Here is an 18,653-nt window from a genome sequence, read left to right on the forward strand (position 1 = left end):
CGTTTAAGCAGGCGTGACGGATCGATTTTCGGAAGATGCGTTTGTGTAAGGATTACTTGGTGTGTGATGTTTATAGTAGCTTGTTATAAGGGGAATATGTACGTGACAATTGTTTCTGGGGTATTAAACAATGAATGCATTTCGTTGTGTACTGTAACTTGGAACTTTGAATGTGATTTTTGTAAATGAGTGTATTGAAAATTATTGGTAAGAATGTTTTAGGGAGCTGTATGTTGATTTCATTGAAATTTGTTATTAGTTGAATTAAAAAGTTCATTTAAATGAATATAATTATTTTGTATATATTATAGAATTTCTGTAGTTTTTCGAAGGAAAAATGAATAATTTTCAACTGCAACTATAGCTTAAATTATGATTTAAACACATCTACGAATTTATTGAACTTTTTGTGTCATTTAAATAAATAATAACATTGTATTTGATATTAGATTTCGTTTCCAATTACCTCTGAATTTTCTCCATTTCCTTAAAATAATTCGTTGCAGGTTTACTATCATTTATTGTGCAATTATGTATATTGGGAGAAAATGAGATTAAGAGAACTTTAAACGAACCTGGCCTTTCCTGTTCCACCTCGGTAGACATTGCAATACTAGAAACGGTTGAGTAGACGTGTAATTACCTTTTACGAATTCGATGTCTTATCAGTGGGCAGATTTTCAGTGAAATCAATTGCAATTGGTGCACATGTACCAGTGGATATTTCACCATACCGCTATGCTATTTTTTTAATTGGAAAGCAGTTGCATCCGCCTCGGATACGATCGATAACTGTAACGTTCTGTTCACCACAATTCTGAAATGCCTTTCGTGGTGTCGTAAATACGATCTACATCCCGTTAATATTGTTGTATTTTATCAATGGTAAGTTCAATTTCGAAGGCAGGTAGCGATTTTCACAAATACTTTTAACGCTGTATAAACAAGAATAAAAAATAAAAAGAAAATATAAAATATGTAATAATATAATTTAAATAATATAATTTAAATAACAAGTAATACAATTTATTTCTTATTTTATGCTGAAAGTAAAAGCTTAATTCTTTTTACGTATAATTGAAATTATTTCTATTTGCAATTAAAGATCCCGAAAATATACCGAATAATAAATAAACGAGTTGACTGTAATTGGTATAAGTTCTAACGAGCAAAATGTCTGGCAACGTGTTAACTAAAATAAAGTAACAATGCAAATAACAGAACTAAAATAGGAACTATATTCGAATAATTCTTGGAGTAACATTTTTTATTATGTAAAGCTTAATTGAAACTCTCAGAAGAGAGTTATAAAGCAATACATGAAATTTACATAAAGTATTACAATTACTTTTCTGTAGATTACTATAGAATACAATAAATTAAGTGATACAACAGATTAAGCAAGACTTTATACAAGAGTATACCTGCCTCCTTTCTAAATGTACGATTAAATTAATAAATATAAAAAGATTCTTGTCCAATAGGAACATTCTGTATTGATTAAAAGTCATATGAAATCCTACTTGTAGAGACGTCTTTTTACTGTATGTCGTTAATACAAAATTAAAACTGGCAAAATCCTCGTCCACATAACATTATACGACAAGCTTGAACATTCGGTCCCCAGGGCAACGATCTAATATTTAAGTAGTTAACGTTTGACGCATATATACATCATCTTAAAGCTTGATACGATACTAATTATTTCACCAATAAATTCTTTATTTTTTAGATAAATATGTAATCCTCCTTTGCCTAGCTTTGGTTTTTCATTAAAATATATCCTAGGTGCATTCGTCCTGTGTTTGACAAGAACACACCTTATTTTTTCATATAATTGCACGCAAAATGGACGATTTTTTAAACTAAATTCCACAGTTCACAGGTTAATGGTGCACCTATCAGGAATGCTCAATTTCGTCTGATACCATAAATAATAGAAACACGCGGTCCTTTTTGGCATCCCCTATTAGGCTATTCGTGCCCGAGTCGTTGCATCCGTGCATCGTGCGTGTGCGGGTTTCGCAGAACTTTTCTGCACGGTCGAAGAGCAACGACACTCGTTCACCTTTCGAGCACCTACAAGACCAAGTTAAGTACGGGAGAATTTTCAGCCGTCAGGCCGAAAATAAATCACGGCTCATCGCCGCGGACGTGGATCATTCTACAGTTCCCGTCTCCTTTTCTTGCCCGTGCTCGCGCGAACAGAAACCCGTCCCGTTGTGTCTCCGTTTTTCTCGCGCGTCGCGGAAGAGAGGTGGAACCGAAACGGGGGTGGAGGAGGTGGACAGATGCGCAGACACGGGACGTCTGACCCACATTTCCGTTTTAAATAACGCCCAGCGGCCGCTCGTTTGTTCCTCGCCTAGATTTCGCGCGATCATTCCTTCTTTCGTCACGGAGACGCTTTTCGCGTTCGACGCCGCTCTTTAGGATCCGTTCGCCTATTGTTTCCGCTCGGCTAAGCTACTCGCTGCTCACAATCGGTCGAAGATGCTTAAAAGTTAACGATCTTGGTGCGAATTACTCGGTACTCGTGGTTCTCGTGAAGCAAGACGTGTTTGACGTAGTTTCGATTGTGTTTCTTGAACGTTTATAGCCGTAAATTAACTGGTTAATCGGTTGACTGCTTTTATTGAGCCGGACTGGTCATGCATTTCCTTTATCGGTGCGCTGATTGGCATGTCCGATGTGTATTAAACTGTTGCGCGATTACTACCGTATGGGTTTAGCTTGTTTGTAGGCTGAGATACTGTTTTATGGGTACTGCATGTTTACCTTTTTGTGTTCATGCCAGGCGAAATGGGACTAGAAGAAGTTGAGAATATTGAGTATTTAATGGAAATTTCAGTATATGTCGCAGTTCTTCCGTTTGGTTCAAAATTTCTAGTGTGAAGTTTTAGGAACTGTAATACAATATTGAGAACTATAATAATTGAGATTTAATTAAATGGGTTAGTTGGGTTAGTTTACAGTAAAATTTAACTAATCAAATTTAAATGGAGAATTAAAATCTACCTGACACATGATCTACCTGACATTTTGGTTAAAGTAAAAGATTTACATTGATCCACGTTTTTAAAAGGTATTGCAATGAAAATGTTTATAATTGCACAATGCGTTCTAGAAAATTTGGTATATGTAAGTTTATTTCGTGCAAAATAAAACGATAAGCGTCCGGTTTATTATTATTTTGTTATTTAAAGTGACTTTGTTGCTACTGTTTCATTGGATATAACATACTAGATTGGGGGTCATTATGCCTGTATAAATTGCAACTAACTGGAACGATGTTCCTTAATGTCAAAATGGGAAGCTTCCTCCGTTCCAACCTTCCACCTATCATTACGGTACACCGCACGTTAACAAAAAATAATGATCATCGTTATCGCTGACGGATAATGACTACAGATGAAGAAGTATAAAGGTTAAACCGTGATCAGCGAAATGGTTCGTTGAACAGTTTTGAGAATCGCCCATTAACGATCTCCATTCTGCAACCAGCATTGTGCTAGAGAATAATAACTCAACTGCTTTCTTCGAAAACCGAAAATTTCTAGGGTTATAAGATTTTAATTCGATAATTAAACGAAAACTGAAACATTCGGGACTTACAAAAAGAATGAATTAGGTTTTTCTTAATATCTCCTACAAATTATTGAAATGAGCCTTATTAAAATTCAAAGAAGATAATGTTTTCCCTTTTTTATTTTTCCGGTTTCTATTATTAGTTATGAGACACAAATCTTTACTAGAAACTTGTTCCCTTCGTAAAGTATTGTCAAAACTTCGAAGTAACAACAATTTTTCACTATTTTATTATAACAATTATGTTACTGTGCTTCTCATATTCGAGTATGATACACGATCATACACACATGTACAATAAAATCTCACAAATACCTTAATCTACTCATATACCCTTTCAAAACTAGTATTCAATTTTAAATAGAACCACTTATGTTCGTGAACCAATTAATATTCCAAAGTAAAAGTTAATACACCAAAGTAAAAATTCACAGAATCTTCATCAGAAACTCGCTACCTGCAACAATGAAGGTACCCAAAGAAAAAGTTGACTTCTCCAGTGGCAATGGGTTTCCTCAGGAAAACCCGAAAACCTTCAAATCAAAGTTTGTAGTCGCTTTTCCCGTGAAATATATCTACTTTGGAGCACCTAGAAAACAGGGCTTGGGGGGAGGAAGAAGGGAGGAGGTTCGTAGAGTCACGGAGGGTGGAGGTCGAGAGTGGTGGTAGGGGGTAACAAGGGTTCCCTGGAGTACTCGACTCATTTCTCCGAGCCAACACAGACCCCTCGACTCGACGCCACTCGTGGAAACGAAATCTGATACGAGAAAAGCTAAACTCCTTCAAATGCACAAGCCGCCCCTATTTCGCCCCTCCTTGTCTCCTTATTCTCCCCCACTTCAGTCTCTCCAGCCCCTCTCTCATTCTCTTTTTCTCTTTCTTCCTTCGTTTTTCTGTTTTACTCGCTCCCTCTTCGTTTCATCCCTCCTGTTCTCGACCCTTGCTCCTATCAGCCACCCACTTATGCTCAGTCAACCCTTTTCATCGCGAAAACGTCGTTCTGCAATTCACTCTTTCTTTTCTTTCCCTTTTTTTCTCTACCTTTCTTCCTTTCTCCCTTGCTCCCTCTTGTTCGCTCTCTTTTACTCTGTCTTCAAGCTCCCTTGCCAAGAGTGTTTCAACTCTCTCTTTCATTCGTTTCTCTCGATCTCCGTCTCGCTCACCGATGTACTCTCTCGCTTTCACTCTCTTCCTCAACCGACTGCATTCGTGTTTCTTCGTCGGTGAATTCTTCTTCGGCCCCTCTACTTCTGATCGGATCGTTCTCCTCTCCCCTCCTGCGCTCCACTGGCAAACCGTACAGACTGATGAGAGCAGGACCTCGACTTCCGACTGTTTAACTCCCTTAATTAACCTCGTAGAGTCACTTGAAACGAGGAGGATTCCGGCTGCTGCTTTTTTTTCGCGGCACGCGACCTCCTTCGAACCTGCTGAAAGGGTGCAAGTATTCGGGCTTCCTCCCGTGTCTCCGGGTTCTCCGAGTTCGTCGCGGGCACGGGTATCGATAGGGGAAGGGGTGACTTTGGTGGAGTCACTGTTCGTTGCGTTCATTGTTCGGCATGAAATCGTTAATCAGTTTTCTTTGTATCGTGCCTTTGACCTTGTTATATGGAATTATACTCTAAGCGAGAATCATAAGATTTGCTGAACGCGAATATTATTTGGCTTGTGTGAAGCAAAGCATTGGCTGATTGTAACGTCTGCTGCGTAATTGAAGACTGAGAATATTTTGAAAAATATGACAGCAATATGTTATGTGAAAAACTTGTGGAAAGATTTTTTTATATTTTATTAGAGAATAATTTATTGATGTGTAAGTTACGATATTATATGTTTAATTTATATTCATTTATAGCTAAAAATTAGTGGATTACAAAATTAATATACCATTTTGTAATGTTAGTTTTCAATATTTTTAGGCGATCAATGGTGAAATATTAATACCGTTTCTCTATTTTTGTTGTTCACGTCCAGTGTTAAATGATTCTAAAACCATTTTCACCTGTCATATTATGATTTTCAAGTATTTTCTCACATTTGACTCATTCTGAGTTTAACATTAAATATACGTGAGGTTTATCAATTTTTTTCCTAGAAAACTATTTCGTCATAAATGATGTTTTCTAAAAAGAGTAATTTCGCACTAAGAATGGTTTAAAGGTAAATAATGAAGTGTGCATCAGTCGTTTTCCATTTCATCAGCCGAGTAATAAGAAATTTCGCGGTAATTGACTCGTCGTGGCTCGGAAAGAAAACGCTTATAACTTGTAACGCCGGTCAGAAGTTACTTCAAAGCTTTATAATGCTAAGTGAAAGGAGGAAATTCATTTTCTTTCAAGAGAACTTGATTATTTTAGACAATGGTAAAGTCGGTTGGGGCGGGAGACGAGTGATCACGAAAAAACGGTAACAATTCTAACGTCATGAATTCTAGATTTAGCACGGGTTCCGTTGAAATGAAATTGCAGATGTAATTGACATGAATCAGTAGATGTTTCCCGTTTAATAAATTCCTGTTAACAGTTCCGTGTTAGTGGCAAAAAGCAAGGAGATCGGCGTCACTTTTACAACGCGAGTTTGTTTCTTTCACATTTCTCATTTCTCATTATTACGTTTCTTTGAAGTGTTTTATTAAAAATGTACGATTTTCATTACTTTAACCTTTCTTCTTGTGATTCTGTTATGTACTTTCTTACAGTATTATTAACATTCTGAAGATTCTCTAAAATTTTAAAAAATTTTAACGTGCCAAAGAAAACAAATGTAATGCAAATATTTTAGATTCATTATTACATTAAGACTTTAAATTAGACCATCTGCATAAATGTTAGAAATTATTCAATGAAACCATTCAGTTTTTATAGAAAATGGACGCATATTGAATAATCGATCTTTTTGAACTTCCAGATAACATTCTATACATAATACAGGTATCATTTATAATTGAACCATTGTAATTATTGTTGATTATTTTTCTATTCTCCTTTAACGACCCCCACAATCGTATTTATTAAACTCTCCTCCATTTCTCTATTCCTCAAAAAAAAAATAATCCTCTTCTAACAACAAAAACTTTCATCAAGTCCAAAGATACATAACAATTCTTATATAATCCAGAATTCCAAAGTTAATGACCATTACCGTTTAGCGACACATAAGCGGTTACAATGGCAGTTTCCCCAGGATCCAATGTACCTTGAATTTTGCTTTTCAATTAATGTCCCGCGACTGGTATTTATCTACGAATTCAACCTTGTAATTCCGTGCCGAAGCAAACAAAATCTAGTTATAGGCGGAGGTAGGACCATTTGCATGAAATACAACGCGGTGATTTTCCTCCGGTTGAAACCGAACGGGCCCCAACTATAGAGAGCTTTATTCCCACGAAACGTGATATATCGTCCCGTGTAGCCAGTCGATTGCGTGGCGTATTCAATTTACGAAGCCTAATTCCAGCAAGTTACAGATGCAGCACGGGGCGAGATCGACGCAGGGACGAGGGGGGGGAAACCGCACGTGTCGTTCGTCTCCAATATGCGAGCCGAGCAACCCATACGATGCCGTAAAATCCCCGGAGTGTAATTTGTACGACGATAAATATCCGAGGTTTAGGCGAGTACGGTTAGTGTCGCCGCCGAGCGGTGATCAAGAAAAGCTCGTCGCCTGCCGCGCTTGTCCTCGCGACTCTCACTCGACGGATCACTGACACGCGTGCACTTTTCAAGCGAAACAAATTCATCCTTTGCGAACGTACTAACACTAGAACTATCGAGCATTTATTGGAGTTGATATGTAATTCTTCTAAAGACTGCAAGAATGTATTTTTTTCGATTTTTTCAAATATTCGTTATAATTAGACAGCGGATCTTTATGCAAATTCAAATTTTTAAGAATATAATTAGAAAAATCGAACTACTGTGGAAGATGATTATTCTTAAGAAATATTATAGAAACTACTGTACTTGAGATATTTTATAAATTTTTTCGCTTTACACGCATTCTGTGCAACTTTATATTTCCAGATTTTCGATAAATACATAAACATCCGCAGTATAGTCGTAATGTTTAAGTGAAATTATTTATTTGCGAAATTATTTTGGATATTGAATACTTTCAAAATGTCAATAACTGGGAAATAAGAAAACTGAAATCTGTCATTTTGATGGGTACAATAGTAAATACTAGTGATAATTCTATGGACGAATGAAGTTTACGAGTGCCAACGTGCAGGACGTAACAATTGGTGTGACATTTCATTCTTTATTTTCTTGGTCAAAATGATTACTATTAAACCTATTACTTTTAAATTACACGTTGATTAATATCATCATCACTATTTAAGTACATACGTCACAATGTTTTCTATTTTGCAATTTTTTTTTTTGGAGGTAAAGCATTGAATATTAACTTTGAATCTCTAAAAAAGTTGTGCGTGTATAAACTTAAGAAAGAACTGATTGACGTAGTAATATTAAACAAATTATATTTAAAAAAAATATGGATCATAATTTTAAGAAACTTAAAATCTTTAATTAGAAATGCGATATTACAAAAATATTCGTAGTTCAAGTGTCAAGTAAGGAACATAAAGTAAAATATTGATAAAAAGATTATAGGTTGCATGTACTTATAATACAAATTATATAAAACACAAAATAACAGCTTCAGTAAGTGCAGAGTAAACTTTGCATTTCATTCGTCCTCTATTAAAATCCACACTGAAAAAAAAAAGGAAATTTTATTCTTTAAAGACTGTTTGCAATAATGTTCATTTACACAAAGGTCCGCAGTGTATTTATATGTTAACCTTCTACAGCTAGGAGTCCAGTGTTTGCAAATAGTGAATTTTTAATCAGAAGATTTTTAATCTTGAATAAAACTCCTTTTGACTGGAGTAAGACGGATGCACTATTGAAATGGAAACAAGGAAAGAAATTATACCGTTCGTTCGTCGATCGGAAGTTCGTCTGGCCTTTGTTTGCGTCTTTACATCGAGCAGGGTGAGGGGGAAGGGACTAAGTTACTCCTGGCTCTTGGTCGATGATAATTATTCTCGTAAATTCAAGCATAAATGCGCGTCGACCGGGATGGGAAGGGGGCGAGGGGAATTGGTAGGTTAAATGCTCGTAATGACATCTCGTAATTGCATCGAAAGTTCACGAGGAAACTGTAATTATCGCACGGGTGCAGTTTCAACGATACAACTGGCGGGCTATCAATTTTGACGAGAAAAATATCTGCACGGCTCACTACTTTTTTATTTTATAGATAAACAATTAAACGGTTGGCTCACGTGGAAGAAGGTCCATATCTATATAAAACTGTTTAAAGGTTTATTCTGTTCGCGTCGAATTAATAATTACTTGAAAATACACTACTACGAAAGAAACCTTGTTAACACCAACGAATGAATTTATTTACGTAAATAAAAACTAGGTAAAATTAACACGTAAATCGGAAAATACTTTAAGTTCAAAGTGAAAATGGAGAATTAAAATATTTAGAACTTCTACTGTTTTTTTTCTATGTTTCTAAAACATCAGCAAAATTGATATATTTAGAAAATAATTATACATTGAATTTATAATCGGTTATTGTATTATAGTAATGTGTACAGTTTATATAGGATTGTAATTATATATTAATTGCAGAATTTATGTGGAACTTATGTGTCCCTGTTTCTCCTTTTTCCTCTGTTTTGCTACATTAGCTTCGCATTGCGTAATAAAGGCCAATTACCGTTACTGCTATCGTAAATACAGTATCAACCTTCTTCCTCCTCTTTTATGCCGTATGCATAATACCTGGTAACGACATGGAAAGGACCCACTTTGGCATTCCTTATGGTGGATGATTATTTTATAATTATAAGCAGGGTAACTTATTACACAGGCATAACACGAAAGAATAATTAAAATATTCTCTGTTAAACTGCTACTGGTGAATCATAATCGTTTTAAATTACTTATTAGGAAACACGTTAATATTTTAACATCACCTTATAATGTTACTCTACTAGTCAAGATTGTCAAGATTGGTGGATTTCGATCATTTATTTGAACAATCATTCGTATTAATATTCATTATTCGGACAATACCTCGATTATCTAAGTTATCGGCACTGGGATAATTATCTGCGTAAGCGTTTATTATTCAGCCGACCGGATGTACCCGTTGATTGATCACGATTCAGTGCTCCTAATATTTTCGCGCATTTCGACGATTAACAGATGTTTCAAGGTTATTGGACAATCATACATTATTGATGGCTTGTTTTTTTATTCGATACGAGATAATTTCAAATCTGTGCTTGTTAATTGACAAACTGTTAAATAATAAACTATTTCTTTTATTTGAATGTTTAATTGTTTTCTGTTTTTTGAGAAAACGAAGTTTAATGTTATGAGAGTCAGGAAAAATACGTATCTACGTAAAGAAATGTGATTTACATACCCCGCTGAAGGTCTTGACATTATGCAAAGCATTTTGCGCGTCCAGTGCAGCTTTTCTCGTGTAAAACGTCACAAAGCAACATCCTGCAATGAAAAAAAAGAAGTCGATTAAGCGTCAGGAAGGTAAAGAATGAGAATCTTGGAAACGGAAATTAAATATTGGTTTTCGTGGACGAGATTGTAAATGTAACTAATATGTATACAGTAAAATATTGTCGTTTGTGTGTACATTTGGAATATAAAATTATTACCATTTTTGATTCATGTTAGTAGTAGGTATTATAGCAAACGTACTTATGACTAGATTGTAGGCACAAATAATATTACTAATATAAGTAATCCCTACTGTGACAGTTCGATAGTTCAGTAATTTCAAGAATTACTTTAATAATTTACATTACTTTACATTAAAGAACGTAGATACGATATATTCTTCAAAAATGATGTTTAATGTTATAAGCTGCCTGATTTCCTCAACAACTGAAGAACAATAAATCGTCATAACAATCACTTTTAATTAAACCACTAAACTCAAAATAAAACACCTCTATCCTCCATTTCTTCCACACTAATGTCTGTCCATCAATGTACTTAACTCCTTGTCTTATGATTCCTTTTATAACTGCACTCGTTATAATAACTTCGTCATTAATAATTTACCCAAAAGTAGAGAATTTTCAAGTAAAATTTATTCAATTAAAAAAGCATTAAATCCCATATCTACGATTACTTTACAGCATAACGATTGATAATAGAAAAACAGTATTAACGCTAGACCTACCAAGCGTTTAATATGAGTACTCAGCAATCTTTATAAAAATGGTAACAATAGATTTCCGGTTTCTTCATACATTCCTTACAGCATCCAAGCAAAACTATTTATTCTTGAAATCATTTTAGATATTAATACTCTAATATCAATAATCGCGAAATAAGAAAACTGAAATCAGTCATTTTGACCTGCCCGGCAGCTTTAATATCAATCTAAACTCAAAACAACTTAGTGGCAAATAACGTATTTAACTTCCACTTAAAAACTTCTTCAAGAGTCTGACTCGATATTCCATGGCAAGAGTTAGAAAAAAGGAATTACTCAATGAATGGAACAGTCAGTGACACATCTCATAGAGAAAACATATATGTCATAGTCGATCAAGTTGCCCGCTCTTGGGAAGCTCATCAAGAGGTTTTCTTGTTCCTTCGCTGTCGCAGCTGGACACCACCCAAGCCAGAAACGAACGGATTGGATCGGTCGATAGTTTCGAGTTGCCGAAAGTTCGATACGCCGTTGTATTACTACCGGCTCCACCGTCCCTCCAACCCCTTTGCACCCGTGCTACCTCCGCACCGGTGTTACCTACGCGAGCTAGTGGAAGGGGTTGCACCCTTCCGGCGTTCAGTTTACGAATAAGGCAGAGCTGCATAGGTACTCGGTATCTCAGCCTCCTTTCGTTCGTTCACGTAGACCGACGCAGCTCCCGAGGAAGCGTTCCGGGCCCGGCAAACTTTCGAATTCCGGCAGGAACTTACATTACGCGAATGGTCGGAGCCAAATTGCTTCTACTTTGCCGGCCAGGAAAAAAGCTGGATAGACCTGACCGTTTTCGGTGAATCAATCGGGCCGTTGATATTTACGTGTACATTAGCTTCTCGATAATCTTTTAATACTTTTGGTGACGCGTTTTCTAAGAATGGTCGACGCATGATTTGATATAAGGATAAAATGGCACTTTGTAAATGATCTATTAGGATGGGATATGTAAAATAGGTGGGAGAGAGGAAAGTAATTCGTCTGGGATCTACCAGTGGATTTATCAGTGAGGTTAAAACATTGTTTGATTCAATATGTGGTAGGCTCTGCGATTTAGACTAGAATTGTCTACTCAAATATCGTTCAATCCAACATTTGTTAGTCTTTGAAATTATAGCTCAATACTGTCTATTCCAGTACTATTTAACCCAATATTTGATAAGCTTGGTCATTTTAATTTAAACGTATTAGAAATATGTTTGAAATATACTTGAAATCGAAAACTTCTTCGAAATTGTTACATTTATGAAGGTATTAAAGTACTCGAAGATGAAACTAGTAAAGTAATAAAGGTACAGTGTTGATAATATACAGTTCCTGGAAATTTGGACTGTTATGGAAGAATGAGGGAACGCTGGAGAAATAAAACTGCGATTTCCGTAGGATAGTCAGCTTATTGAAGTGAAGTTCGAATTGCCAAGAACTTCGTAAGGACGAAAATAATCGAGTTTTGTGGGGTAAAACTTCACGATGTAACTCGTGGTAGTACATACTATGGTTCTTTTTGCTAGCCAAAAGTAAGAAACTCGCGGAACATTGAATTCGTAGCGTTCAAATGTCTATTAAATTGTTTCGAATTAATATTACTGTTATTTGCCACATTTTTAAATTAAATTCTTAATTGGAAACAAATGCATTCATTGCAAATTTTTGTAATAATATTCGAGACATATAAGATAGGCGAGCTAGGTCCGGGTACAGAGAATTTGAAATAGTATCGAAATAACGCGAAATAACGAGATATTCGATCCGTCTATCACGGTGGATGCGTAATTGAAAAATGCGTAACACGATATTACTACTACTAAGACGGTGGCAAACTTGAAATCTTGTTTCGGCGGAGTTTTCGCTTCGGCTTCGTCGAGGGCTGATCGTGAAAAGTAACAGAATTCCCCGTAACCAAGAAAATTAGAAATCTGATATTATCTAGGAACGTCTAATTGACGTGCCAGACAGGTGTTCGAATCGAATCAGGTTTCACTTACCAAAGGTATCGTAAAACCGCTCTTTTCGCTAACAGTTCGCTAAAAGATAAAATTTATTATAGTCATGAAGTAATTAGAATTATTTAGTAAAATAATATAAAAATTGTATACACAATTACTAATCCAACATTTTATTGCGTACTTAAAATGATACGTCCATTTCAAAGTTATCTTTTATATTTAACTTCAACTACATAATAAATATTTATATTTATATTTGATAAATACATAATTATAAATATTATAAATATTATAATTATAGATATTAATATTTATATTTATTAACGATAAATTTAAATATTCTACGAACATTAACATGTTAAATACGTACACATATTTTAATATTATACACAATATCGTTTCAAAGGGCTTTACAGTATTTCATAGTTGCCATATTGTAATTGATGAATCATGTACTACAATGTTATAGTCATCGAAAACTGTTCGATGAATGTATACTCTTCGCATGATCATTTACACGAAGTTCAATTTCTTGTACATTTAAAAATGTATTACACCTAGACATTACCATCCAGAAACTCATAATTCAGATAAAGGACTTTCAACACGCAAAGAAGAATTCACGGAAGTCATTTTTCACGCACAAAAAACAGTTCCCCCGGTGCAAAGAGTAAAACGCCTAGATATTCGTGATACGTCGTCAGGTGAGTTTCGATAAATTATGATAGGAGGACTAAGCAGGTGTTGGGAAATTATGTTCCGGCGGGTAACTAATCTTTAGGCATCATCGCTCGATAAACCTTTAAATCACATCCTGCAAACAACCCCCGCGCCGCACCTAGCTACTGGCTGGCCAGCTTGTAATACTCGTGTCTACAAATGACCCTATTCGTCGAGCTGCCAACGCAACCTTCTTCTTTCTCCGCTAACCCTCTATGCTGTCTTGTGGATCGTTTTTACCGATAAACAACGCGATCATTTAAAGCTATTGCACGTCCAAATTGTAAAATAAGCGAATTTCAAAATTAAACAGCAGAATGAAATTTTAACGACAATTTCAATTTTATTAGAAAATTTTTTTATATGATATAGGATTAGAAGTATTATAATTCATATGATAATAAAATTCAAATAAAGAAATGATTAATTTACTGGTTACGATTGCTTTCTTCAAAATATTCCCACTGTGCCAATTTTATTGACAGCTCACTGTTGAGGACATTTTTTTAAAGATGATGTCTTACTGCAAATATTTTCATTTTTGTTTATGGTTGATTTAGGGAAGCTGAATTATGTTTATCCGATGTAATTAATTGCAAACGAAGCAATGAAGTTCGAATGTCGGTTATTGAAGATATATAATTAAGAAAAAAAAAATAAGACAAATTTAAGATTACATTAAAAAAAATATATTATCTATTTCTTAGGAAACTACGAAGAGAATTGTATGAGAAAATGAAAATCGATAACGATAAATGAAAATGCCATTTTGTAGAACATTTGGTTTGGTGTTATTACAAATATTCTTATATTAGTATAATATTAGCTGCATAATTAGAAGAAAATGTAACATTTAAAGTAGAGAGTTGATTCAAATAACGAAGTTCATTTTAATCCGAGTATCTGAGAGTTTCTTAAAACTCATTATACTTAACGCTACACTGGCGGGGATAGACCAATTATGTTGTTTCTGCGCGTTTCCGCGATTTAAATTTAATTTGTAAACATTTAATTAATAAAACCGTTTTCACGGGTACATCTCGAAACTCTCGTTTACAATACAATTATTTCTGCAGCGAAAATTCCAGGAAATTATATTGACGCTTTATGCGGCACAATTTGGAATACTCCAGAAATTTGTTCGACAATTTACGACTCGGTGATGCGAGATGCGTATAACTACGAAAGGAAATAATTCTCAGCGGTATTTTTTAATAAAAATTTATGTAAACGAAAAGTGTTTAAATCTCGATAAAAATGCGACATTGTTGATATAACATTTCCGCAACCACGAAATTAATTTTACTGTATTCAATATATTTCTCAGCAGTAATTACAATTTTAATTTTATAGGAGTTTATATTCGCGCCTTTTACGTTGTTTATTTTAAAACAAATGCATCTCGTGATTCCAGGCGACGATAAAAGTACAAAAAAATTGGAAAAAGCTCTCGAACGGGAAACATCGGGTTGAATCGCTGTTCCAAATTTAAGGAATTTTTGAAATTGTTAATTCTTTGTTTTTTGAAATTTGTTCAGACACACTGTTAAGTCAGTAAGTTTTTAGCGTTTTACGCGAATGCTCGAGGTGTAGAGGTTTTTTTATGTAGTCTCTGTAATTTATAATTATTTAAATATATATATATTTGATTATTTACGCCTATTACAATTAAACCTTATAATTTTCAGTAGTGTTAGAGTTTCACGGTGACTATACAAACTTTATAATTAATGAATGTTAATTTAACCATTGTAATTCTCAGTACTGTTAGAATTTCACGGCGGCTATATAAACTTTATAATTATTGAAAGTAATTTAAAAACTGTGCAAACGTACACGTAGTAAATAATTAAAAAAGAAAAACATTTCAATTATCGTAATGTTGAGATAGTAAAGTAGAATAGTTCTTTTACTTTTTTTTCATTACTATTTCAACAGAACTATTATTTGATTCTCTGATCAAAGCTCAACGTTTTTAGGGTTCATCGACTACACGGTATTAAATTGACGAATGGCAAGCAAGCACTGCTTTGAGCATTGACGAATCACAGTGAACTGTCGTGCGAGCAGCCGAGGGTGTAGCGCGGGGTGTTAGAGCGAAAGCCAGGGTAAACCGGAACGTGAAGGGTGGCGGTCAGAGCAACTCTGATTTATTCGCAGGTTTGTCGAGTGGTAGGTCGTTCGTGTTACGTCGTAGACAGGTACAAATTCGTCGGGGGATTTCGGAATTTTTTTTTTTTTAATTGTACCTCACTTATCCAAGGGTTTGTAATAACGAGGTTTAGAGTGCCCAAAGATCAATACAGTCACGAGTACATTTTGTTCCTTTATTTCGAAAGTGAAAAGATTCTTAACACTTTGGCAACCGCCAGAGAAGACATTATAACTACTAATTAGAAAGTAATTAGAGTTGAAATGAAGAAAGAGAGGAACGATGAGAAATCAAGATAGAATTTCCTTGAAACTATAAATTTTCAATGTGTAACAATAAAAAGAATTTTGTAAATAATTTTCTTGATTATATATTTAGAAAAACTGTGTGAAATTAATTTTGCTATAGGTATTGTAACAAGGGAAAAAAGTCAGATGACTAAAAATAATGGTTTCGAAAATAGTTTAAAAAGGATGTTATTGTTAATAGAAAAGTCACTTACGATTTATTGAAGCAGATATTATATTATGGTATTAAATATTAAAATTAAACATGAGACCGCGTTTTCGTGCATAGATTCGTGGAAAGACTTAACGCGTAATTTATTAATCTCCTACGTGCTGCATTCATGCAGTTCGGAGCATAACCGAATAACATTCTATGGGTATAATCAGTGATTCAGACAGTTGTTCCGAATCATAATGACGTAAACTCTCTAGTTAGAAATTCTGAACAGAATAGACGCCGAGCGAAGAAAGCAACGCAATTACATATTAATTTCAGCAGACCGTGCGACTGTTACGAACGCTGGAATGAAATATTCGCGACATCGAAATCAATTTTCGTATTAACTCGATACTGCGATAATAACACGATTACTAAAACAGCAGTTAATCATTTTATATTGATGAGAATAATTGCTCTCATGTTATTGCCATGATTCGTTCATTACAACATTGTAAATTTCGAGGCTGAATGATGACAGTGAAAACGTACCATGTATGCTACAGTACTGCCAATTAACGATTATATGAACATTTCACAGTTTCATTTTCTTGACGAACTTTTGTTCTTTACATTCGATAAGAATGTAATGAATTTGATATAAAGACATGTATTAAGTTCGAATACAGGGTAAATTAGTAGAAGGTGCGCACTTATGATATTAGGATCATTAATTGTCAATGAAAAGTATTATGACATTACGAACTGATCCGATGAATTATTTCCTTATTATCTTTCTTTGTAATTAATACTACCAGGGAGACGGAGAAATAGAAAAAAATGTATTTATAATTTTTAAGAAAATGCACAATTTCAACTGAACTAAATTTGATAAAAAATTTTAATGAAACGTTTAATTTTAAAATATATCATTTATCACCGATATTATTTGAGAATTATGTATGTTGTACCTTCAGAAGCAAAAGTGTATGTTATTCGAAGATTAAAGACATTATTGTTTCAATTACAACGTATCCTGTCTACATATAAATATATATTATTCCCTTTTATTATTAAAAACTATATTTCAATAGAGAGACAGCGTTAAAAATTACTATTTGATTTTGGTGTCATAAATCTAGTTCAGCGAATTCGTGTTCGCGTGATGCCGATTGATAACTCGCGGCTGACAGAAGTCACGCCTGCGCGACACGGGGTGTTAATATGTTAAATGACCCATCTCAGAATTTGCAGTTAAATTTGTCTTCAAATATTACAAAGTAATATATTTTTTAAGGAAATAAAATAAATATTTCTTTTATTCGAAATCATATCCGAATGTCATACAGATAAATCTTTTATTCAAAATTACTTAACATCCAAATACTACAAAGATAAAATCTTTTTTTATTTAAAATTACTGAACATTCGAATATTACAAAGATAGAATTTTTCATGTAAAATTATTTCATCTTCGAATATTATAAAGTCACATTTTTTGTAGAAACAAGAGAAAATAATACCTGGAAGAATAGGATATTTACAACATGCGTTCATCCACTTGAATGTAATGAGCCGCATCAAAGTATCCGGCGTTTATCCGGAATCGAGCGTCGTTAGACGCTGAGGAATGAGTTTAATTTGCGCATCGAATTACTTCGTCTGCAAAAATCACGTCGAACGAGTAGAACACGCGCGGGCTGGCTACCTGCAGGAACACGGTCACCATTAGGAATTCCCAATTGACGTCGTAATTATCGCTAATTGGACTCCGGATTATACTCGCGCGACACGCCGCGCGTGAAACGCTCGTCGTTCGAGCTGCGAATTATGCATTGCCCTTTCTCTATGTACAGTCAACCCATCGGAAACGTCGAGTCGGGAATGAAGAAAGCCTACCTTCAGGGAAGATCGTATTCCCACAATGACAGCTGTGCTTCTGTCAATTAGAACGTGGATGCCCCGATCTGTGTGTACGTTCTATTATGCATGCGCCATGATGCTTTATACGCTTATGGCACCGGGAATTTCATTCGATATTCCCTTAACCTAACGGAGATCTCAATTTTCACATATTTATGAGTCCTTAAATCTGGAAGCTGTAATTTGAATTCAAGATGAAAAATTAACAGGTTCGTCATGAGCGTTTGTTTTAGTGGCAATCTTCATAATTACAATATTTTATTAACACTAGAGCTATCATACAAAATGACTGATTTCGGTTTCCCTATTCCGCACTTATTGATATCTTAAAAGCACTGAATATTCGAAATGACTTCGAAAATAAATAGTTTCATTTGAATATTTTAACGAATATCCGAAGAAACTAAAAATAATCTATTGTTACAATTTTTACAGGGATTACATGTCTCTTGGATTAAATGCTCGGTGGTTCTAGTATTAAACCCAGCAAAGCGTCTTTATAGAATGCGAATAAAATTCTCGAAAATGAGTTACAATTTTACACACGGACATACGTGGAAGTAATTTAATTTTCTTTACGCAAGGTGCAAACTGTTGGGCGTTACACAGATGTATGA

At 34.6% G+C, this 18,653-nt stretch overlaps 1 protein-coding gene across 12 annotated transcripts in view; it reads right to left on the bottom strand.

The window, feature by feature from the left end:
* The window catches only part of LOC116425485 (CUGBP Elav-like family member 1-A), a 495,366-nt gene that overhangs the window by 118,424 nt on the left and 358,289 nt on the right, over positions 1 to 18,653 (bottom strand). For all 12 annotated transcript variants that reach the window (XM_076367228.1, XM_076367233.1, XM_076367229.1 and 9 more), the window contains one exon: positions 10,042 to 10,124. In XM_076367228.1, coding sequence (XP_076223343.1) covers positions 10,042 to 10,124 — 83 coding nt within the window. The remainder of the gene's footprint in view (positions 1 to 10,041; positions 10,125 to 18,653) is intronic.

This window comes from Nomia melanderi, chromosome 4 (genome assembly GCF_051020985.1).
Source record: "Nomia melanderi isolate GNS246 chromosome 4, iyNomMela1, whole genome shotgun sequence".
Taxonomy (NCBI): domain Eukaryota; kingdom Metazoa; phylum Arthropoda; class Insecta; order Hymenoptera; family Halictidae; genus Nomia; species Nomia melanderi.